The 24,876-nt window shown below is 38.7% G+C and overlaps 1 protein-coding gene across 2 annotated transcripts in view; it reads left to right on the forward strand.

The window, feature by feature from the left end:
* Nucleotides 1–24,876, forward strand: part of LOC103190848 (cadherin-4) — a 222,220-nt gene that overhangs the window by 174,548 nt on the left and 22,796 nt on the right. For both annotated transcript variants that reach the window (XM_042341816.1, XM_042341817.1), the window contains exons 5-8: nucleotides 5,175–5,330; nucleotides 9,405–9,549; nucleotides 16,029–16,201; nucleotides 23,312–23,449. In XM_042341816.1, coding sequence (XP_042197750.1) covers nucleotides 5,175–5,330; nucleotides 9,405–9,549; nucleotides 16,029–16,201; nucleotides 23,312–23,449 — 612 coding nt within the window. The remainder of the gene's footprint in view (nucleotides 1–5,174; nucleotides 5,331–9,404; nucleotides 9,550–16,028; nucleotides 16,202–23,311; nucleotides 23,450–24,876) is intronic.

Below are 24,876 nucleotides of genomic sequence, written 5' to 3' on the forward strand. Positions count from 1 at the left end.
TGTTTGGTGAGTGCTGCAAGGGCTCACTAAAAGAAATAATTGAAATTAAGTTGCCTACTTAAGATGAATATACTATTATTACAGCGAAGGTCCAGAACATTAATCTCAGAATAAAATCTCAGAAGAATGGATAATTGGTGCTGTATATAGTGGTTGTAAAAATAGCCCTTTCCTCACAACAATAAAGCTGAATTAAAAAATCAAATCCATATGACATTTTCATTAACACTCTTACTGTAGAAATCTTTTCTTAAGAGCATTTATAGTAATAATCCTTGCATTTAATATAGCACCTTATCACGTCATTTGTGAAGTGCTTTGAGACATCTCGAAAACATAACAAGGTGCTATACAAATGTCATTTTGTTGTTATATCAAATGCAAGGATTAATATTACTATTATTGAGATGTCTCAAAGCTCTTCACAGACTATATTATAAAGTGAATTAGCTGTATATTTTGTGGGGGGAAATCGGCAGGCAATTGTGCACAGCAGTATCCCACAAAAAATGTGGATTGTTCTTATCAAAGGAGTTTTTGTGTATAATACTACGACCAACCTTTATAAGATTTACACGGTGCACAGGCCAACACAAAAACAGTAAAAGTTGGACCATTAATCGTAAAGAACAAATAATTATTTTTTTCCTTTGGCTCAGCCAAAAGTAATTTTCTTTCACTGTTCTAGGCTGATGATGCACAAGTGAAGAGTTGACCTTTGACCACGGGCCATTACGAAAAAAATTGAACATTGAAATGTTTCGGTTAAACTTTATCTGTTTTGATAGCTTAACGGAAACAGTTTGCGGCATCTAAGAAAGTTAAAGTGCATAATGGCCTTTCAGTAAATGAAATGCAGCTCAATTGCTGCTGTACTGTCTAAAGTAATCCACGTGACAACAAGGCTTTGATGTTAATATATCCTTTTTTTTCAAACCAACATTAAAGTAAAATCCATTTTTAAAGCTGACTTGAAAGTGAAAATTAAATGGCCCCATTGCGGCACTTCATTTGCACAATCTGACTTAAAGTGGATGCATTACCTCTTTTGTAGAAGCACTTTAAACACATAATTGTAGTCTATTATGGTACGTCTAAAAGTGTAAAAAATGGGCCTTTACATAGAATACTTTTTTGAAAGCATTGAATAGATTGAACGGTAAAGTTTGCCTTTTGTTGGAACATAAAACATTCTGACTAGTTTACTGGAAAAGGTCTTCCAATTACTCGTAATAAATTGGTTTGCAATTACAAGCCTAATAATACAGTGCAATTCTACATTAAATATAGTTATTGCTTTAGATTTAGTTCTTGCTCTTTCCTTATATTCCCTTGCCAACACAGACAGCAAGTTCTGTGATCACAGCTCTGTGCTGCATTCCTTAACCACAGCCTTGAATCTTTCCCACCCAACCTCTCCAATTTGGGGTTTACAGTTTTCGTACTGGAGTCAGAACAGAATGAATCAATTTATTCGGGGAATTTGAACAATGTGCTGCTTGCTTGTGCTAGAAAATGTTATATTCCAACATACTTCGTACTTACTGCCTCTCTTAACTTGGCTTTTAACTTGCTCCCATCTCTAATTTTTGTAGAAAACTGTTGAATTGCCAATCTGCACCCTTTGCGTTCTTTTCCCTTTTAATCCCCTCCCCCCCACACAAACACACACTTCGCCTCCACCTAGTTGAGTTTAGGAGAAATTCCTTACATTGCTGGATAAGGCCAAATACCTCATATTTACGCAGGCAGGTGGGGCATTTGGTTTAGCTGCACCTGTCTGGAGTAATTGTCAGTGCCAGTCAAAACGCACGTTCCACTTTCTCTTCATGATTGTGGGGAGGGCGAAGTTGGGGGGGCCCTTCAGATGTTGCTGCACTGCCTGACGCATAGCCAGGAAAAGAAACCACACAACAATTCAAATGAGGTAATTTAAATGAGCCTCATCTTGTTTGATTGAATTTCATGGCTAGTTTAAGGATTTAAATCCCACAGTAAGCGTTGTTTGTGATTATTATACACTGTGTTCTAATTCAAATCCACTGCAATTTTCTCGTCTCTTATCCTCTCTTCAAAGCACTGAATCTTGCTGAGGTAACATGACTGTCAAAAACAAAAGAGAGAAAAGAATTGCTCACCTCCTTTTAAAGCCCTCCTGATTTACTAAGAAATGCCATGCGGGAGTTAAGAGTATGTGGTTAATTCTGACTTGGAACAGGGAGCGTATTAATTTGAGGCATCTGATAGTTTCGCTGCATCCTGTGGTCCTAGTCACTGTTCAATTTATAAGACGTGTTCAATCTACCCTTCTGGCCCTGGGCTGAGCAAAAGAGGCTGCCAAACCGAATCAGCTAACAGCAGCTATTAAATCAAAGGTATGCATCCAGCAAAAGCCTTGGTATCTCTCACTACTGTACACGTTGCTGACATGTTATTGAACAGAGTTATCGCAAGTTTAATTTCTTTTGAGATTCTGCTAGCCGTGGTGCTGAATAAGATTCCACTGGGGGGAAACAATGTAGTTGCAAGGATACTTATTGAGAAATTGGACTGTTTGTGTGTGTGTGTTTGTGTGTGCACCAAGCAGTATCCCCTAGAGGACAATGTGTCTAAGGTGTTGGACTAATGCAAATGTAATGAGCTTCAGTCTGTTGAACAATCTCCCTCATAAACAACTGCGTATGTTGATGCAAACTCTTACTGGATGTATCGCCGAATCAATGTTCCTTTATTCTCATTCCTTGCTGCATATTGTGCGACATCTGTTAACGCCACAAATTCAGGATCTTTTTAAGATTACGTTTTAACACTGCTCTTTGTTGTTTAATTTTTTTCTGAAAAGCAATTTTCTCTCTTTAAAAAAAACCCAAAACAAAACAATTCCGTGAAGCAAGGTGAGCGATGGATACAAGTGCTGGGAAATGGAAAACACCTGACTACGATTTGCATCCAGTTTCAATACTGAGCACTCCCAGATGAGATATAACACCAATTAGATGCAAAGCACCTTCTGTTCTGTCCCCAAAAAAACATACCTAGAACTCGAGCTTTGAAAAGCAATGCTTCCTGGAATAGTCTGAATGTGCCAGATTCAGGATTCTCCCCCCCCACCACCCTCCCCACTCTCCATTGCCACCCAGTGCTGTCAATGCTGATGTCCGTAAGGCTTTGGTCAAGTGCTTCACTTGCAGTTTGTGCATCGAGACTTTCGACTCCCAGGATAGCAGTACTCTGCTTTGCTCTGATTGTTTTGTTCAGATACAAGCCTCCGTCTCTAAGTGTCGCACTATTGTCTCGCTTCATGGCTGTTTGAGGGGACTTTGCTGTGTGCAAATTGGCTGCGGCGTTTGCCTTCAACCACACAGTCGCTACACTCGGCAGCAATTCTCTGTGAAGTTCTTTGAGACGTGTGGATTTTCCAGGTGCTGCATAAAATGCAAGAATTAACTGTACGTTATTAAATAAGTGGAAGTGTAAAGTTCTGACCTCCGAGCTGCATGTAGAATGTGTGACCCAGAGTCACAGCGTTGAGAATGCTGACCCCTAAGGGATGGGGGGTGGTGGGGGGAATGAGAGGGAGTGGGAGATGATTGACATCTGAATATTTGCTATTTGACGTTTTAGCAATCGTTAACTTGAAAACCGCACGTTCTGAATAAATAATCCGTACATTTCATTTTGTGTCAAGAGGACATTTCGAAGTGCTTCACAGAATATGCTGTAACATACAATAACTAATTTGTGAGCATTTTTGTGCTGTGTGCACTCTTGTACATTCGCAGCTTAGTTAATATCCCCAAAATTATTAGGACATTCCCAGCTGTCATTTGAAGTGGATTTTTATCCCACTAGTCCAGGCAAGATTTAAACTCCCACCCTTGAGGTGAAAAGTCACCATGCTCACTGCTTTTTTAATATGCTTCTCAGGTGTGATGAGGATTAAAGTCTTAAAACCTGAGTAGAATAGGGTAGCAGCCACTCAGATTGGTTTTCTTTTCCGTGAGATATGTTTCAGGTTATTAAAGCATGAATAAAACATCGTGCGAGAAACAGCAGCTACAGTTTCTTGCAGATATCAAAAGAAAGAGTTGACGAGCAAGGGGAAAAAATGATTCCCTTCATCGACACATCACTTATTCTTTAACTGCGCTTGTTGATTATTGTGGCTGGAAGCATACAACTGGTTTAAAAGGGTTTCTTTACATAGATTTTGCACAAGCATTTAGATACCTTATAACCAACTTACAGTATCAGACTCCTGTACTGACTGATAATTGCTTTTTTTTGCCATTTTATTTTTTAATCAAGTTATTGGTGCTGTTTCTTGAAGTGAGAAATGTGCAGTTTGCACATGATTTATGCTAAGGCTTGCCTATTTATCAGGTCACTTAACATGTAAAGCTTCCATTAATATGCTGCATTCATGCACAGTATTTACATCAATGGAACGAGTTTGTGCATGTTGCACTGGAGAATTTTTTAATCTGGAATTACTGACATGTGGGAGGGTTTTTTTTGCACCTGTTCCTGCAACAACCTGGGTTACATAGCGGAGAAAAGCTGTTTAATTTTCAGGCCCACATTTTTTCTGGTGAATTGAACAACAGCATCAATTTGTGAGATGTGCTCAGGGTAATGGCTACCATGCTGATTAGATAGACACTGAGGGCATTAATTAACTGGAGGCAGCTATTTATTGCTGGAAATACTTGGTGGTGGAGAAGAGGGGAGGGACTAGAAATTATTGGTGCTTTGTTACGTTTTTAAAAGCTACTTGTTCTTTAGTTTGCTCTTTGACTATGGGGAGGCAGGTGCAGTACATTTGTTAATGCAACTCCTTAAAGGCTACCATCACCAGAGGGTGCAAATGCATTAACCCTATTCTAAATTTCCCGGGCGCCATTCTAACAGTTTAAAGCTAAACAAAAAAATAATCGGGAGATTCTCTGCTGGATGGTAATACGAAAGGGAATCGAGAATTCCGTGCACTTACGCTGAGCAAGTTTTAAAATTCAAGATGGTCATGACGTCAAAGGTGCGAAAACAACTTTTTGCTGTCGGTGTACGATGCAGTGTGTGACGTGATGATCATACGTCTAAAATACATGGGGCACGGTATAATGGCACAGCTGTAGTTGATTTTCTGATGAGTTGGCAATGCGTATCTATTTCAGATTCGGTCAGATAAGGACAAGGAGATCCAGATTCGATACAGCGTTACTGGGCCAGGCGCTGATCAGCCACCAATGGAAATCTTTAGCATTGATCAGGTTGCCGGCAGGATGTATGTGAGGCGACCCTTGGATCGAGAAGATATTGCTTCGTTTCACGTAAGAGAGTCCGTCCTTCCATTTTATTTTTTTGTAACTGTTTGTGGGACGCTGCTGTGTGCAATCGGCTGCTACATTTTTCCCACAAAATACAGACACAACACTTTACAATATATTCCGTGAAGCGCTTTGAGACATCTCAACGACGTAATAAGGCGCTATATCAAATGCAGGGATTACTAAATATTATTACTTTTCTTTATTCTGTCTGTCTGTCATTTTTTCCCTTCCCCTCTCCCAACTGTGCTCACAATTTATGTGTTATATTAAACCTGTAATGTGTGAAAAGATTTCATGAAATTGTATTCATTGCAGATTTATGGATTTTATCAGCAAATCTAAGGGCATATTGCTGGATAGCCAGAAAAAAAAATTGCTGAAGGGGTAAAATAGATAGAATAGTGGTATGACTTATTTACTTCAGGTCCAACCAGAGGGAGATAGCTCTTCAGCCTCAGAGAACAATGTCTCAACAAAAGCCCTCATGGTTATATACTTCACAGTATAGAGAAACTCATCCCGATACAAACACTTTCATATGTATAAAGGCAGAAGGACAACAAGACCCAGGTTAAAGAGCTGTGAAGGGTAAATTTGGAGAATGGGTGCTAGGAGGCATTTCTTCACATAGAGGATAATCAATCACTAGAACAGGTTATGAACCAGGGCGTTTGAGGCCAGGCCAGTTAAGAAACAGTTTGATGATGGCAGTAAGAAAATGGTAAATTGGTATTCTGTGAAGGATTTGATCCAATGGGCCCAATGGCTTTCTATATCAGAAGCTCTCTTATGCTTAAAGATCACCCTGATTCTTTTTCTGAAAGCAAATGTACAACTGGGTTTGTGATTTCGGACCACATTTCCTGCTCCAATTTGTGGTACTCAAGAAATAAGATTTCAGGTCGCTGCTAAAATGATAAGTGGGACATTATGTTGTTTAGAAAAATACTTGCAAATTGATGGACAGCATGACCTACTTTATCTCTGATTGCACTCTGTTCCTTACCAGCGTGTTCTTTTAATCTTGCAGGTATGAAAGTCTGCATGCCAGAGCGCAAGTGTAATCATTTCTCACCTGACTAACATTGGAAAATGCTTTTTTTAAAGGCTTCAAATATATTGATCTTCAGAAGTGTGCGCACATGTAGAAAGGAAAATCTTAATGAAGTTGGCTGCTTCAGTTAGCAAACGTTAAATAAAGGGATAATTTTTGGTGTTAATTTACATAAATTTACATACATTACAGTTTAACTGAAATTAAATGAGGAGTTTGGCGTTTCGAATGCAGAGAAGCGGATAACTGTTGAGCAATTATAAGCAAATAAACACTTTGAGGAGTTCACACGATACTGTGAACTGTGAGAATGAAGCTCAAACTTTTATATTTATCTGATCCCCACAATAAGATTGTGTTAACTGTAATCCTTCCCACTATTAATAAAAAAAACTATTTGAAGATTGAACCATTAAACCACACTTTGAAAAAAGCCATTTTATTGTACAGACCACACACAAAAAAAACGAGAGATGTAGTTTGCGGAAGGAAATCTCAGCTGTGAAGCCATTTCACTCAATTTGTGAACTGAAGATAAGCAATATTACAAATAATAATGAATAAACAATTCTTACGTTTGGTACAGCGCCTTATCACATTGCTGAGGCGTCTCAAAGCACTTCACAGGATTTACTGTATCATAAGAAAAGGCTTTGCTTCTGGTTATTGACTTGACATTTTGTCACAAAGTCAAGTTATTGATTCCCCCCACCACCCCACCCCACTCTTTCTTTTTGTCAGTCACATTTAGCTGGAACATTGTAATGATCCCTGTGAGCTCTGTAGCAGTATTGCTGGATGCTGTAATGCAGTTAAATATTTACTTTGTTTTATTTCCCTGTGTTTATATTTGTTTTGTTCTCGCTCCATAATTTTCCAGATCTGAGCATTGGAGACATGAGTGTAAATTAGTTTTTTTTAAATAATGTTATCACACAAAAACGCACAGTCACTACACTTAACAATATATCTTCTGGAGCATTTTCAGATGTCTTTCCAATGTGAAAAGTGCTATACCAAAAGTAAGAATTATTATTGTTATTAATAATGTGGGTTATTATGCCTTACACATAGCATTAATAAAGCTTTCATGTGCCTTCAACACCAACACAAACCAATAAATATTTAAAAATATATATTTCAACGTAATAAAATAGTTATCATTTTATAGTAGGTTACAAATAAAGATAAGTAGCTTGACACCCCATTGTGACTTGCCCTTATATCAAGCTAACTGTCTTTACTTTCAGCCCTTCTGAATTCCTATGCGTTCTCATTGCTTAATTTGTCACTTCAGTAACTTGATGCGTTATTGGATTGTTGTCAAATTTAATGCACGGTTTTTCCTCCTCTTTGACTGCCATATTTCAAATTAGACACTTGGGGAATCAATAGCTCAATAAATCCTAACGTGTCACCACAATAACAAAATTATGAGGCTTGTTCTCATCAGATTCTGAATTTCTTAGGAATTCTGCTCGGAATTAGTTATCTTATAAAATCAACATCCTCCAAATAAATTGGGAATAGTCAATAGGAATTTAGTACAAACTCCATTGGAAATGCATCTATATCCCTTCGGGGTTTTTGTTATACTCTGTGTATCCTATTTCAAGGTTATGCTGCATCGTTCCCTGTTGTGAAAGCTTTCTTCACTGCTGGGTATGATCCAAATTCTGGAAGGTATTCAGCATTGACCTAGGGTGGAATTTGCTTTCTTTGCTTTTCTGAGCAGAATCCGAGATGGTGACGGGCCTCAGTTTCTTTTCCCCTCTCTACCAGCAGGGAAGGTTATCTTTCTGCTCACCCCTTGACCTGAAGCCACATCACTTCTTCCTTCAAGACTTCACGATCACGTTCAATTCCATGTCTTTTGCCCTCAGCTTCTTCCTGCATCGTCTCCCTTACCACTCGAGAGAAACTATTTTCATAAAGGTTATGATCCAAATTTGGAGCAATGATATTTATTCCTCTGTTCAATTTCATATTCTGTTTTCCGAAAGCTTATCAGTTGAACAAAGTACTTCTCTGTTATTGATAAGTGCATTTGAAAAATCTTGAGTACCTTCCACTTAACGCCTGTCACTATGCTCAAAAGACATCTGATAAAAAGTGGATGTGCCATCTAGTGTGTGGTCTTCAGATTGTCCCTTTTCATCAAGCTGAAGCAGCAGAATTATTCAGTTACCCCAGTACATTTGATGCATTATTTTGTTCCCCACTGTTGCGGAACTGGAAGAATCCTGGATGAAGTAATCCACCAACCTATTACCCACTGACACCATGCTGAGGACCTCGTGAGCACTCTCTGGATATAACTCTGGGGAAAGTACCGAGGGAATTCATGATTTAGAGCTTTAACATCTTGTATCAAGCAAGTTCCTTTCATGATTGAGGTATCAAGCCTTGTGTCACTATCTGTTTCTGTGGAATCAGTGCTTGTGATAAACTCCTGTGAATACATTCCAGGAGTTTCGTATCTTTGAAACCTTTTGGATAGATTTGAGAAAGGAAAGGTAAATCTGGGTTCCAGGCAATAGAAAGAGAGTAACTGTCGTTGACAAAGGTAGAATATCTGTCCTCATCTCTATGTAAGTCAACTCAAAGTGATTACATTCCACCTTTGAATATTTCTTTAGGATTGCTGTACTCATTTTACTTAATGGATTGCACTCCCCTGAATCCAATTAGGAAGAATGAAATAGGCTACATTTTGGTCGATGTCTGTTTATATAATAACACTTTTTTATTGCCTTTGATGGACAGATTGACTTGCACTGCACTACCTAACCATTAGTTTCCTCAGATGTATAAGCATGTTCTTGCAATTCCGATGAGCGAATCAGCGAACGTAATTCGATGTACTCTGTTTGACCATGAGGTTGGGAATAGAGAAACACCACCGATTAATGGATTCTTACTATTTGATGTCTCTTGTAAGAGCGAAATGATTGTTTGGCAGATGTTGAATTTGTGTGACATAAATAATTTTGATCATATCTTGGCTTCTTTATTTACAGCTCAGAGCGCATGCAGTTGACATGAATGGCAACAAAGTGGAAAACCCAATTGACCTTTACATCAACGTTATTGATATGAATGATAACAGGCCAGAATTTATGAACCACTTGTACAATGGAAGTGTGGACGAAGGATCCAAACCAGGTAAAATGCTAAATAACAAATGAATAAAACTCTATTGCATGAACCTCCAGTGCAGTTAGTGGTTAACTCAAACACCTACCATTTTGCTTATCAATTTAGTGTTGTAACAGTGTATTCTTTCCACAAGACTTATGGGTAAGATTAACAGCTGAAATTCCTTATATGATAAATTCCTGACTGAACTAAGGCTGTGTGGATACTAAGGATTATTATAAGTGAACGCATGGTATTTTGCTGGGAAGAGGAAGCATCAGCAATGTTAGCTTGCATCAATTATATGATGATCTACCATTTATAGAGCAACTTAGGTAAAATCTAATAGTGGGGTCCTTTCTCTTGATATGATCAGAGGGTTTGCCACAGGAGACTTTTAAACATGTTTTAGGGCACAATTTATTGAAACAATTCTATTCAAATTCACGCTGACTGGCAGTAACACCACTATGAATTATTGTGAGTAGAGTTAAATTGCAAATCTAATTTGCATGGCAATGTAATTAAAATATCGATTAGATAATTATCCTCGTTAATAGTTCCTTATCGCACTCCCACTTCCCCACCACCTTTTCGAACGTGGTCTCTTGCTTCTCTCCCTTGTAGGCTATTCCTTACAGCTATTTTGTGTTGTTAACCTAATGTTTGCAACTCTCTGTCACAATTCCTTTCCATGATCAATTGACGGGACCCATTCTTGTGGTAGGGAGAAAGGACGATAACAATTTTGCATTTGGCATACTGGTAATAATAATAATAATCTTTGCATTTGATGTAGCACCTTATCTCGTCTTCGAGACGTCTCAAAGAGCTTCACAGAATATACGGTAAAGTGAATTGACTGTATATTTGTGGGCGAAACGCGGCAGCCAATTGCGCACAGCAGTGTCCTACAAACAGCCACGGATTAAGTGACCAAATTATTATTTTTTTGATGGAATTATACGATGAATGCAGATTAAAGTATTATTGGAACCAGTTAGTAGCTTTGACTCCTTTGGAAAGGGTGAGTGAACAATCCATACAAAAACACTTATTGCCCACCTCAGGTACAAGAACAAATTACAGTGAAGGACTAATTATAGCCCTGAACCAAATCCTAAGCAGACCTCATCAAGAGCCATAAATCATGGTATCACATTAGGCAAATCAATGTCTAGTTTTGCCAAGAGCAGTCTCCTTTTCCATTTGTTTTATTTGGGGAACAGCTTGTGTAGCTGGGAAAAAGGACAAATTCACTAATGCAAGCAAATGTGATTTTAATCATCTGAAATGTACCTTTGTATGCTGACAGAACAGATACGCAGATCTTCACTGCAAGATTGAAACTGCAGTAAATTACAATGAAGCATCTTCTCTTTCAAGACAGGAATATTTTGGAATGAGAAATAATACAATTTTATTTTTTCTCAACGATAAGCACCTTATCTTTTTCACCTGGATCGAGGACATGCATTTAAAGCAGCCCTCATCAACAACAACAACAACAACAAGATTCCATTTATAGAGCGCCTTTCACGTCAGGAGGACGTCCCAAGGCGCTGCACAGTTGGGTCATGACCCGAGCAGGGGGGAAATGGTCAGGGTGAGGGGAGGGAAGGGAGGGAGAGAGGAGGGGGGAAATGGTCAGGGTGAGGGGAGGGAAGGGAGGGAGCGAGGAGGAGGAAGAGAGTCGAGAGGGGAGCTGAAGGCACGGTCAAAGAGAAGACCTCTCATGGATTAGAGGTCTTTGTTCTCTGAAGGGCGGAAGCCCAGTTAAGGAACAGTAGCTCTGGGGTTAAAATTTCAAATCACGCAACTTGTGTTTTAGGGGTTAAAGTTTAACAATACGCCATATGGTTTCAGAATTTGAATCCAATATTTTTGTCATGAATTTTAACTCAGAAACATGAAGCCTCATTGAATTTAATATAAATTCCGCATCAACTTGATGCACAACTATATTGTTATAATATTAGAATGATAGGAGTGTGTTACAAGTTCAAATCTCACATATGAAGTAGATGTTTCATTTCGAAACGCATTTTGCTCCAGTTTGTTTTGCAGTGGGCTTCAAATACCACAACATACTTCAAGAGCAAATACATTTGAAGCATGTACAAGTTTCAAAAATGTGTATTACATTGAATCTGTTGTCAACTATTGGAAATTTCACCCAGAATAGTATTTTCATGTATGTCAAGGCAGCAGGACAGGAGAGTGAAAGTTTAACATAGTGAAGGGTAATGTTAGGATATCATAGAATAATTTAATTATACAGCATAAAAGAAGGCCATTCTGCCCATCTTGTCTGTGCCGGCTCTTTGAAAAGAGCTATCCAAATCAATCCCACTCCCTCGCTCTCTCACCATAGCCCTGCAAACTTGTCCTCCCCAAATAATTATCTAAATATTCACACAGAAAATTATTCTTTATACAAGAGCGTAATAAACAATTGAATGAGGCCTTTAAGAAGGCTGATAAAGATCAGGACAGTAGAATCATTTAAGAAACAGCTTGATGCTGTGATGGGAAGAAAGAATAGTGAATATTCTGGTCGGATGACATTAAATAGGCAACAGAGCCTTCTTCAGTTTGTATCTCTTTTATGGTGTTTTTAGTTTCTATAGCTGAATGTCACTCTTTCTGTCTGTTATTTGAAGAACAGAATAACTCTACAGTGCCATGCATGGCCACTTTACACAAGTAACCCTTTACGAAATGAATTGGTGTTCAATCTTAGCAGCTGGCATCTTGCTTATAATGTGCATCAAAGGTAGCACTATCAATGAATTAGCAATCTAAAAGGTGTCCGTGGTGACAGCAAAATGTTTTTCATTGAATCCTGATTAGCACAAACAATGGTGTGCGGTCCCACGCATTTTTCATTATCAAAACAAGCAGCTGTGGCAAAGACTGTGCATTGAAACAATCTTGGTCTTGAGCTGTGAAAAGAGAAATGTTTGTTGACCTCAATTTAAAGCAATCACTTTTATTTGTTTGCAGCTCACATTCCATCCTATTAGTTATCTCAGCATTCCACGCACGTACATAGATTCGACCCAATGTTCATTTAGTTTCACAGGAAGCCAAAGATACACACTCCGTCCCCACCCCCTCCCACCCCACCAGTCCACAGTATCAGCAAATGGATCAAAGATTTATCAAAAGAGTAAAATACTACTGCAAATGCATTTCAAATGCTTTGTTAAAGTGGCCCAGTGGAACAGCACACTGGTGTTGCAGCACAAATTAGTACCTGATTCCTGATCTCATTAACATCATCAGGGGAAGGCAGTGAGTGCAGGCCAAGATCATCTGCATACAGGGAGCCAGTTCAAGTAGAACACAGAGTCCCTACACTTGGCACTCGTACATCTCCTAAATGCTGCCTTGAGAGTACTGATGGCGGAGTCCTGGGGGCTGGCAACTTGCCCATCCTCTTGATTGGAAAATGTTATATGACCCAGAGGAGGGCAGTCGGGGGGGCACGGGTGGGAATCTAAAAGAAGGAACCAAATTGAAAATGAATAGAAGGTGATAGTGAATTGACTTGATTTTTTTTTCTGAAAATGTTCAGTCTTAATTTCTAATCGAGATTTTTGGAATGAATTTTAGCACCAGGAAAAAAAACCCACACAAAACGTAACCTTGGAGAGTCGTACCACTTTAAAGATAATAATAAAATAATCCTGAGTTCCTAACGGACCAAGGGTGAATTCTACATTTATTGAAGCGGGAATTGTTTTCAGCCGCCGGCTTTTCTGATCAAGTGCAATCGAAACTCTCAAAAAATGATGGCGAGGTTTCAAAGAGGAGACATTGAGAGTAGCAAGCAGCATGGCTCAGAAGCATTGCCCAGATCTACTCGTAGCTACTGTCAGTTCTTTTTTTAATTGATGTCTGCCTTAGTGTCTGTATGAAGCCCACCCATCGTTCATTGCCCAGTAAGGCACAGTCCCAATTCAACTGTGTTCAGCACCGCAGGCAAAAGCCCAGCGTAGAGTGAGAGAGGAAGGTAAAGTTAATGTGATGTCTCCAGAGGGAGGGACATGTCACTGTAATACCAGTTCTGCCTATGAAAGGATTATTACTTTGCTACGAGAGTTTATATATGGATTTTGAAAACATATTAGCTGGAGATTAATCAGTACATTTTTTTTACAGTTCATCGCCATCCTGTGCTGTTTCTCAGATAGAGAAGAATTTCCGTGCTGTCTGTGCCACATGCTCTTGAGAAAATAATAACATGGGCTAACGCACTGATGCAACTTGATGCTTAAAATTCATACGAAAATTAAAAGGTTTAAATTGTTGGCCTCAGTGATTTGAGTGGAAAGCCAATTATGAACTTGAATTAGTTTCATAATTGAATAGTGATTTAAAAGGCTGTGAAATTAATACTTTAGGGTATACAGTTGCATTTTTGTACTGATTCGTATGAAGTATCAAGGTTAAGGTTGTTTGGTTTTTCAATAAACATTATGCATAAACCCTGTAATAATTTTGCAAAAGTCGCTCTAACTCCCAACTTGAATTGCAGTCTCCGGATATACCTCCGAGCAAACTGGATGGTCTGTGCTGAGTTTGCTGATATTAGATTGGACAATAAGAATAATAAACCTTGCATTTGATATAGCCCCTTATCACATCATTGAGATGTCTCAAAGCGCTTCACAGGATTTAATGTAAAGTGGTTTTGATTGTGTGTGTTGTGGGTGAAAAGTGGTGCCCCAATTGGCCTTCATGATCCTGAGCTAAGGAAGAGAAATGGCAGCCAAGGTCTCCTGACTAGTACTGAAAGGTGAATGCATTTGTACACTGAACGAGAACAAGATTGGACTTGGATTGATACACATCCAAGCACTTTGGCGTCAGGAAAGCTGAAGGAGAAAAGTTGGAGAAAGGATAGGGAAAATAGATTGATCAGAACTGTGCCTGTCATTATTAATTGGAAAATATCAAACTCTTCAATCATTTGATGGTATTGACTTTATTGTCCCTGCTTTACATGAACGTGCAAGACCAATGCTGAAAGAGACAACTAAAAAGTAAATTGAAGTTCTGTTCCATTCGCCTGTTATTTCAAAGACCTTTATTACGACCTATGTGTCCTTATAGTGTATACAAGATCAATAACTTGCCTGAAATTATAATTAAACTCTTCCAGGCTGGCATTCTCTCAGGGATTTGACCGATGGCCACTGGTTCCCATAGGGTTCAGCACTCTAAGAATGCTGTTTGAATTTGAAAATGAGTGATTGCTGTACAGATGGCTGCAATGCAGTCTCAAGCCTCATGCTTTTAATATGCTCTCTGTGTTCCCCTACTCCATCACGGAGGGTATTGGCGAGTGGGAACTAGTCATATTTTTAAAAAATGCACATAATAATTTATTTGTCCTTGTAGGACAATCGTATTTTGCAGTAAAGGCTAGAATAAACAGCTTCTGCATTTTAGCAGGTTTAGATATTGCTATGTTAAAAACAAGTTGTGCAAGTTTAATCCTATCTTATAATACACAATGTCGGAGATCGTTTTGGTTTTCTGATTGGATTTATTTTATTATCACCTTCAATAAATATTATTAGCAACCACTGTATTTCATTTGGCAATGAACAGTACATCTAAGAGCCATTACTTTTTGACTAGATCCACTATCATTGCAACCCTGAGATGGTCTGGAGTGAAAAAGAGATGCAATTCTCATGAATAATGCTTCATTTGCAGTGTTTGCTTTGAAGTCATATTTTTTAGTTGGATGGGAAGCTCAAAATGATGATGATCACGAAACCAAATAGTAAACCACAATTGGGACAGGTTATTTTTAAACTGGATGTTTCCGACTTGGTGTTCCCAAGAACTAAACCCAGAGATTATCATCATGCATTTATTGTGATCAGAAAATGATTTTGAGAGAATCTTAAATCCTATTTTGTTATGATCATGCCACTTCAATCTGTAAGTTTATGTTTTACAAATGTGGGTTACTTCCAGGTCTCCTTTTTTAATGAATATCTATTCCTCGATTAAGTTTACATCTTAACAGCGAGATGTATCCATCATTGATACCTTAAACGTTATCCTTAATGAAAAGTGTTATATAAGTGCAGTTTGGTGGTGGTGATGATGCTGCATAAACCTGCAATGTTCCCTAGCTGCTGATCTGCTCAATAAATTTGCCTGAATAAATCTGGGAGAGACTCGCACAACAGAACATATTTCTCTTCCTGCCGTAAATGTATGTGCAGTATTTTCCCTCCTGATTTTCAGGTAAAGTGGTTTTGAAGTCGTCGATTTTTATTTCAGAACATCCGAACACCATTTGTTAATTAAGAACTTTGTACTTTTAGTGAAGCAATGCAATGAAGTTTCTGTCACATAATGATTGTTGGGTGCGTTAACGGTTAACTGTTGATTGACACAAGTGGACCAAAACTATCGTCAATGCTGCATATGTGTATGGGGCGGAATTACTGACAGCTTTTTGTTCCTTGTATTGCTAGGTTCTTATGTAATGTCAGTAACTGCCAACGACGCTGATGATCCGACTACAGCCAATGGTATGGTGAGATACCGGATCCTGTCACAGACCCCAACAAGCCCATCACCAAACATGTTCACCATCAACAGTGAGAGTGGGGATATTGTTACTGTAGCTGCTGGCCTTGACAGAGAGGTGAGCTCTGGGGAATTCATTCTCCTTTTAAAACGCAGCAGGAGAGTGATATCTCAGTCTTTCCGAGATTGAAGACCGGGAGTTAATTACAGACGTATAGTACAGATTATTTTGTTATCAAAGACGCAGGTATAGTGTTCTGATTGGACATATTTGTGTCTCTGCCTCCCTGACTTCGACCTGAGGGAACAGTTTTTATCTATTTTTCGGTTTGTTTCATTAGCAATTTAAAGGCCTGAATTTAATTGAGTTCTGCCAATCTCTGATCTCTCAGTCATAAGTCCTCACAATAAAACCGTTCAGTATTTAATGTGAAATCGTATCATCCACGCTCTTAAAAATGATAAATACAACATCTCGTGAAGAATCAGCAAATCAGCGGGATGGATCCAGGAAATCCAGCAGTGATGATTTGAATCGTTTTGCATTAACCCACAAATTCCTCTATTAATGTGAATTTTTTTTCAGCTACAGCACTGGTCTCGAAAGGAAATTGTAACTCATCCAGGCACTTTCTCTTTGCGAGACCAATTCTACATTGGCAAAGTACTTAATTCTTTTGTCATTTCGGGGTTAACATTCCTACAAGAAAACTGACATTTGATTAACTTTATTTGTGTGATATTAGTGTCACACTGTATCAGGTGCGACAATAAAAACAGACAACTTGCCAGCTCAGAGGGACCATTAGATTTAATTAACGTTACCTGTTACAAAAAGAAAGAATTTGCATGATAGAAATGCTTTGTTTAAATTGATGAATTTCCCTCTCTCTCCCTTAACTGCAATGGTAAATAACTGAATCATAAGAGGCACCATTTCCAGGTAACTCAGTCAGATGAGGATCAAATTTAGGACAAGAAGCTTCTGGAGTGGGTCCATTCACCTTGAACTTTTATGATTGATTAAAATGAATGCAATAACAGTAAATATCCTGTATCCTGAGGTAAGTGGAGGGTCCCTAGGTTTGAATAAGCTTCTGAGAGACTCAGTTGGTGAAGCCAGGTACAATCCAAGGCATTATTGGTCAACCAGTCTTAACTGCATGCATTCTGTCAGGCTATGAAATACGCTTTGCACTTGGACTTTGAGAGGTTTTCAGTTAGCAGCTATCAACATAATTTTGCGAAGCAAGAGTGTTTTTAGACATTTTCTATATAGATGTAAAAGACTACTGAAAATAGTACAATACTAATTGGTATAATAATATTCCATTCCTTGGCAATATATTGAATGAATGTGAAATCAACTGATCAGTACTGAGTCGTTTCTGCCCATAAATCTATGAAGTTATCGTTGAAGCAGCTTAGTTTAGGAATTGGGACTTCAAATCATCCAGACTAATTTGCCAGATAAAATACAGTTCCCATCATTTCAATTAAAAGATGTGCTTTACCACGTACAGTACAGGCACTTAGATTATGAGAGAGGTTTTCAGTGCGAGATATAAATTGTTATATTAAGAAAAACTTCAAATATAGTTTGTCATAAATTTATGAATAGATCGATCTTTATAGATCTCTTTTACCTCTTTCCTGCTTTGAAAGCCTGTCTTTGTAACCAACATCATCAACCTCTCCTTCAGCGCCTTGGGGCATCCTCCTGACGTGAAAGGCGCTATACTAATGTAATTTGTTATTGTCTTAAGGTCTATCTTTTGGACCACATTTTTGCCCACCTCCCCTCCTTTCCCCCAGCTCAGGCTTCCAGTCAGCAGTCAAAGTGCTTTAAGATATCATCCTGACATGAAAAGCGCCATATAGATTGTTGTTAAATGCAACAGTAAACCACACGGTGTGCTGACATCAGTGCACAACAGTGCTAAACTTTCGAACAACGGAAAGCTGCAGCATTGGAAGCAACAGTCTGTAGGGGAAGATATGAATCACTTTGACATCGTGACAGAGGTGTTGATTAAGTGCAAGAGAATCAAGTTGCACACAAAAAGGGCAGGTGCAAACGAGTAGGTTTTCACAGTGCCTTCAGTCCAGGGCAGGAGGAAACTTTTATGCTTTTCTAGCACTGCTGGATTCCCCTGTGTTCTCGCAGTGGTGAATTGCATTCACCTCAAAGAAAGGGCACTGAGGCACAATTCTATAGCTCACATCAATTACAAAGGTATGCACGTGGTTTCAAATACCAAACATGAAATCCTGCAGCTGACTGCAAATTTCCCAACTTGTCTTACATGAGGTGAAAAATTCCACCTGGGTTTAGGATTCATTGTATTTCCTTGGCATTTCAGAGTGTCTAAAACTTGGGCAATTTTTTGAATTTAGCCTCAACTTTAAAGCTAGCTCTTATATATTAAAAAAAATACAGAAAACCAACTTCGAAATTTAGGCTGCATTTAGGAAATTGTCAAATTCTAGATAATAATAATAATAATCCTCGCACATCTTCGAGACGTCTCAAAGCGCTTCACCGAATAAGTTATTTGGATCTGGAATGCACTGCCTGAAAGGCTGGTGGAAGCCGATTCGATAACAACTTTTAAGAGAGAATTAGATAATTATTTAGGGAGGACAAGTTTGCAGGACTATGGGGAGAGAGCGGGGGAGTGGGATTGATTTGGAAGCTCTTTTCAAAAGCCGGCATAGACACAATAGGCCGAATGGCCTCCTTCTGTGCGTATGATTCTATGAATATACTGTAAAGTGAATCAACTGTATATTTTGTGGGCGAAAGATCATAAATAGAGTAATTCTAGACCCTGATGGACTGTCTCCCTCTACAATGGCTTGTTTTTGAGTTGGTTGATCTTGCCCAGGTTTTTTGAACATGGAGGCATAATAAATACGTCTTTGGGACTGGTCAGAAAATAAGACTCATCCACTCCACGCAAGAACTCGGGACACGTGAGGGGAATGAAATTCCACCAGAAGATAAAGTCACTGACCTTGCCAGCATTTGATTATAATGGAGACAAGCCAAACAACGGCTGTGAGCTCAAAAAAAATGCCCCAATTATCACACCAATGTGTGAACATTGCATTTTTAACCCTGCTGTTCATTTCACAAACTGTTTATGTGCGATAAATTCCATTTGTTCTGTTTACTGTTTTTTCCCGTGAGATCAATATACTATCTATCTCTCTCTCTCCACTTGTGCACAGATGGATGTGTTTACGATCCATATGTGCTACCAATGGCAACCCTGCTAAGGAGGGTGTGCATACATCCAGCTCTTCATTGAGAGAACAAGATCTGGGGCTGTGCCATTCAGTTACTTTTGCCGTCGTACTGGACATCCTGCACTTCAGAAATGCCTTTACATAAGCACAGACTCCAAATCAGGCTGCCTCTTAATGTAAGCCCCAGTGCATAAGAAACCACAAAATGACACAAAGCAATCCGTCACTTTGCGATATATATATATATATATACAGTCAATTCACTTTACAGTCTATTCTGTGAAGCGCTCTGAAATGTCTAGAAGACGTGAAAAGCGCGATATCAAATGCAAGAATTATTATCTTATTATATTGTGTTGGCTCCTATTAAATCACACTTATTGTGAACTTGGTCCAACCCACTCTTATCCCCTTGGAGTCTGTTCTAGAATGATGGAAGTTGAAATTGAAAATAGTCCAAACTTTCTCATAACTTTCTAAGAAGCGAGATACTGATATTGGTGTCATATACACTGTAATGTTCAATCTTTTGAACACGCTTATAAGAGACCTCATTTTGAGCCCTTCATACCTTTGAATCCTAGCCATCATGATGCATCGGGTGCATAATTTTCCCTTGGATACTTCCCAAGAAGTTCACATACAGGATAATCGACAGCCAGGACAGGGAACCAGGAAGGGTGAAAGACATTGGGATCCTTTAAGAAACCACTTGATGCTGTAATGGAAGGAAGACTGGGTGGGTGTGAGGGAAGGTTGAAACCAAAAGGCCTTCTTTGTCTGTACCGCTCTGTGACCTTGTGAAAATATTGCCCTTGAATAAATACTACAACAATGTCAATGCAACTGGTTGTTTGGGACCAGGAAACAGCGCTTGATAAATGCAAAAAAAAAAGCAATATCATAGCACCTAAGATAAGGCATGAAAATGGAACACAAAAAAAACAAGGTTACAGAAACAATTTGAATAAAAGAGTTGCACAACATGAAAGCTTCCTTTCAATAACTCAGGGTCGTAAACTTTTTTCCTTTAATATCCTTGAACTGTAATAGAATTGAATCTTGGCCTCCTGCTGATACATACAAGAATAAAGTAAGCTTGTACATCCAATGGATTGTAATCAGAGGCTCCATTGTCATTTCACTTTATCTCTTGACTTTAAAAGACATGACGAATCCCTTTAATCTTGAATGTATTCAATGAAGGATACATTCCCTCAGTGTGATCCGTAGCCTTATGTTTTTTGTTATTTATTAAATTCTCCAAATCAGCACTCCAGTGAATTGTTATGGCTCAGAAAAGAGTTGCTACGTTAATTTATTCCTCATCAAGTCAGGTAGTGGAGAGATCAGATATTCGTTCCACTTGCTGCTGCTTGTCCACAAAGTGATGAGCTCAGCAGCTGTGGATACGTTTCAAACCATTTTTCCAGCTGCTTGAGATTTTGCCCCCAAGAGCCGTGCTCCAGGTCTGCATTGATTAAGATGGGAGGAGAGTATCTCCTTCAAAAGGGGGGCATTTTAGCCACAATTCTAAGTATACTTGGAGAAAGGCAACAATACCAAAGGATGCAGTGAGACTCATTTAAATGATCACAGGCCATCTTTGTTCCCATGTTACGCTGTCACCTTTGTAAGTCTCTCGTAGCGGTGATAAATTTTAATCTGCGTGTTGATAACTTAAGATGTTTATCAATGCTGCTTACAGCATCAATAATTTTGATGATAATGACCTCAAATCCAAGATGGTCACTAACTCAAGCTGTCTGGTAGTAAGTTCCCATTTAAAGGGTGGGTTTTGCTGAACTGCGTTCCGAGATTTTATGTGGGGTTTGACATCGCTGCCTGTCAGTTGCATTCATTGATAGCAGAAGGAAGCATTTGATGCTTTTGCTTAAAAATTGCGATCTGAACCTTCGGAAATTGCAGCTGCAAGACTTGCTATTCTGCATTCAAATGTGGAACCATTTTTTGACAAAAGTCACTTCTTTGCAACTTTAAACCGCATTGAATTTAATTGCAAGTGAGCAAAGTCCAGAGACTGTGGTGCCAAGCAGCTGGTCTGTATTGCAGGTGATTCATAAATACACCTCAACAGATAAAAAGCAATATTTCATCACCTGTAAATGTTTTTCATTTGGAATCCACAGGGTAAATCCCCACTTTAGGGATTCCTTAGGGATTACATTGTGGGGAGGGATATAGTTTTGAGCTATTTCAAGCTTATTTAGCAGCTTTGACCTGTATATCTTCTCCTGCTATAATCTCTTTTCTTTAAATATATCCATTGAACGCTGAACATATTGCAGCCTGTTCAATTTTTTTCGGAATAATGGTAGTGCTTTTGGTTCCAAAAACTAAATCATGCGGTTATGAATTTTAATACCAATGAGGCAAATATTAACAGGAGCCGTTTTTATTAAGGGGACGGCGGTGCTTGAGGATTAAAACAAATATGATTGGGGCTGAGATTTTATTGTTTTAATCATTGAAACGTAAGAGTTGTATAATCAGACTAAGACAGACACTTTTATAATAACTGTTTATTAAAATGAAGGATGGCAGCGGAGAGAAATGGGAGCTTTTTAAAACATTCTGTGATGCGGCACTAATCTTTCACACGGCCTCTGCTTACTGCAGTGTTTTGGTACCTTTATTTATTTGCTTTGCTCTAACACTGCATTTCAACCTCAGCCTTACAAGAACACCACTGGTGGATCAGCATGACATTTTCATTGTACACTGGAGGTTGCAAAGGATGTCCTTGTGCATTTTAATAGGGCTGGAATCTGCCCAGGCCAGCAAAGATCACTTTTTTCTTTACACTTCCTTTTCATAACAGTCTGTGCTGTCATCCGATATGTTTATGTGTGTGGGTTGCATAGACGACACTTTCTATTTAGGTGTTTAATCCCACGTATAACACTCGTGCAGATGAAGTGCGAGTGAGAAGGTTTCCCTTGTGAGTTTTGCAGTACCAGTGCGATTTAAATTGTCATTTCAAAATGAAGGTGGCATCTGTAGCAAATGTGTTGCAAACATCTCGATATTTTGGCATGACAATCTGGCCAATGTCACTCACAAACCTTGGCATTGAGTATTTTTGGATCTGTATTAAAGGGGAAGGGAAGGACTGTGAATGTTAAGTGCTTCCCTCTAGATCAACAAACATTAAATGCAATTCCATTTACAAGGCCTCTCCATAGAGCCTTGTATTTAGCACACTGTCTGCTGAAATGAACGAATGAATAAATGAATGGATGGACGGATGAAAGGATGCTCAGGAGGGTTGTCAGCCAAGGGGAAGCCCTTGGAACACATCCACTAGTGTGGTTGATTCTTTCTCAGACCAAACATCCTTCCCCACTCCCCCGCAAGCTCTTATGGAGTGTAGAGATCTCCTGCAGATGATTCTTTGGATCTTGTCTTTAAAATAAGGCAAAAGGGCAGCAATGGACTTTATTTGGTGAAATAGGTTCCCAACGACAGGTGTTGGAGCTTGAATGATGGACTGCCTTGTGACTCTAATCTGTGACCATCTGGTCTGGAGGCAGTAGTGTTTCTGGACCATCTCAGATGCCAGTTCTTAATGTAAATATCCCTAAATGCCGAGACAGTCTAATTGGGTATTGAATAGTACGGTTAGTATTTCCAAATGAATGTAAAATTGTGTCATGACGCCCCCAAATAAGTCATAAGTGCTCGGAGTATCTCCTAGCTCCATTGTTTGAAGATTCCTCGTGGGTAGTCGAATTCATCTGTTTTTGTTTCTTAATTAGAATATTTAGCGATTAATTAGCAGGTGAATTAGACTCTGCAGACTGAGACTAGGTTGAGGAGAGGGATTCATTATGCAAAGGCCTCTATTTTGATTAGATTAGAAGCTTATTTAAATCACTGCACAGTTTCTACTCCCAACTGTATCCCGATTCAATTAGAACACTTATTTATTGTACAATGTGTCCTTGCCTTTCAGAAAGTCCCACGGTACACAATTATCATTCAGGCCACAGATATGGAGGGAAACCTCAACTATGGTCTCTCCAACACAGCAACTGCAGTCATAACTGTGACAGACGTGAATGACAACCCGCCAGAATTTACTGCCGCCACAGTAAGTATCAGCGAATCATAACATTTATGCATAAGTGGATCATCTACTTGCGATACATAGGCATTTGATACAAGGTATAACTCCTACCGTTAGGAAATTCTTGATGTATATGTGTGCCTGCAACACTGACATTTACTGCTAAAGGGAATGATAAATAGACGTGCATGATGGTTTATTGTAAAATGTTAACCATGGATTCCTTTAAAATTTTTATCATGATGTGAAGTAGTTGGGCAGAATTTTTTTTCCTCCCCAACTTGCTTGTGTATTATGAAGGAAACGTAATGTTTAGGTTTTTAACATTTTAATTGACACCCGTCTTTTTTTTTCCTTTTTCTCAGTACGTCTGTGGTTCAAACACTTTAAGTACATCAGGGCTAACAGATGAGTTGAATCAAAATTAAATTAAACGCGTGCTCATCTGTCTTGCGTTAATCAATACATCTCTGCTACCTTGTAATTGTAATTAGTATCAGATCCATGCCACCATTACACAGTCATGCATTTGATTGTTGATATATTTTTGAAATTCCTCAAATAAAAACGACATACCCGAATGTTTCCAGAATGTCTTTTACAATAACATCCTTGATTATATTATAATGCTTCATGAAGTTGTTGAATGGTTACACGTTCTGCTATGAAGTGTAGTGACTGCATTTGTAAGTGTAACATGACAGACAGTTTGCAATATCCCACAGACAAGACTTGAATGACCAACGTTATCTGGAGGATTATTGACGAGGACACGAGGAAAAACTCCCCTCTTTTTTTCGAATATTCCCACGGGATGTTTAACATCCACCTGAACAGGCAGACAGGACCTCAGTTTAACATCTCATCTTAAGGACAGCATCTCTGACAATGTAGTGATTCCATAGCACCACATTCAAGTGTCAGCCGAAGCTATCAGCTCAAGTACTAGTACAGAATTTGAACCGATAATTGTTTTGACTCAGAAGTGAGAGTGCTCCCAACTGAGCCAGGATGGTGCTAGTAGCAATTTAAAGTATGACGTATACTACATATTGTTAGTCAATATTAATTATTTTGAAGTCAATGAAAGCTTTGCATGCACCATAAGAAACATTACTTACTCACTTTCTCAGTCCTGTTGAATTATTCACTGCAATTTTAGCCAGTGCCATTTTGTTCTTGTAAATGCAAAGTGAAAACCGATTTCTTCTCAATAGAAAGAAAACACAGTGCCTGAAGATTAGTAGTGTTGAAATCAATCTATCTTGATATGATCTAAAGTTTCTAAAATAACTACAGACAGTTTTTGCAGTAGCACTGGGAAGCTACGGTAAATATACTTTAGTACTCTGCAGTCGAGGGGAAAATTTAATAGGTTTGTTTAGCACTTTGTGGCATCTACATTTGTGAAAGTAAAGGTTAAAGTGCATATGAAGTACTTTTAAAATTGT

This window comes from Callorhinchus milii, unplaced genomic scaffold, assembly GCF_018977255.1.
Source record: "Callorhinchus milii isolate IMCB2004 unplaced genomic scaffold, IMCB_Cmil_1.0 Scaffold18, whole genome shotgun sequence".
Taxonomy (NCBI): domain Eukaryota; kingdom Metazoa; phylum Chordata; class Chondrichthyes; order Chimaeriformes; family Callorhinchidae; genus Callorhinchus; species Callorhinchus milii.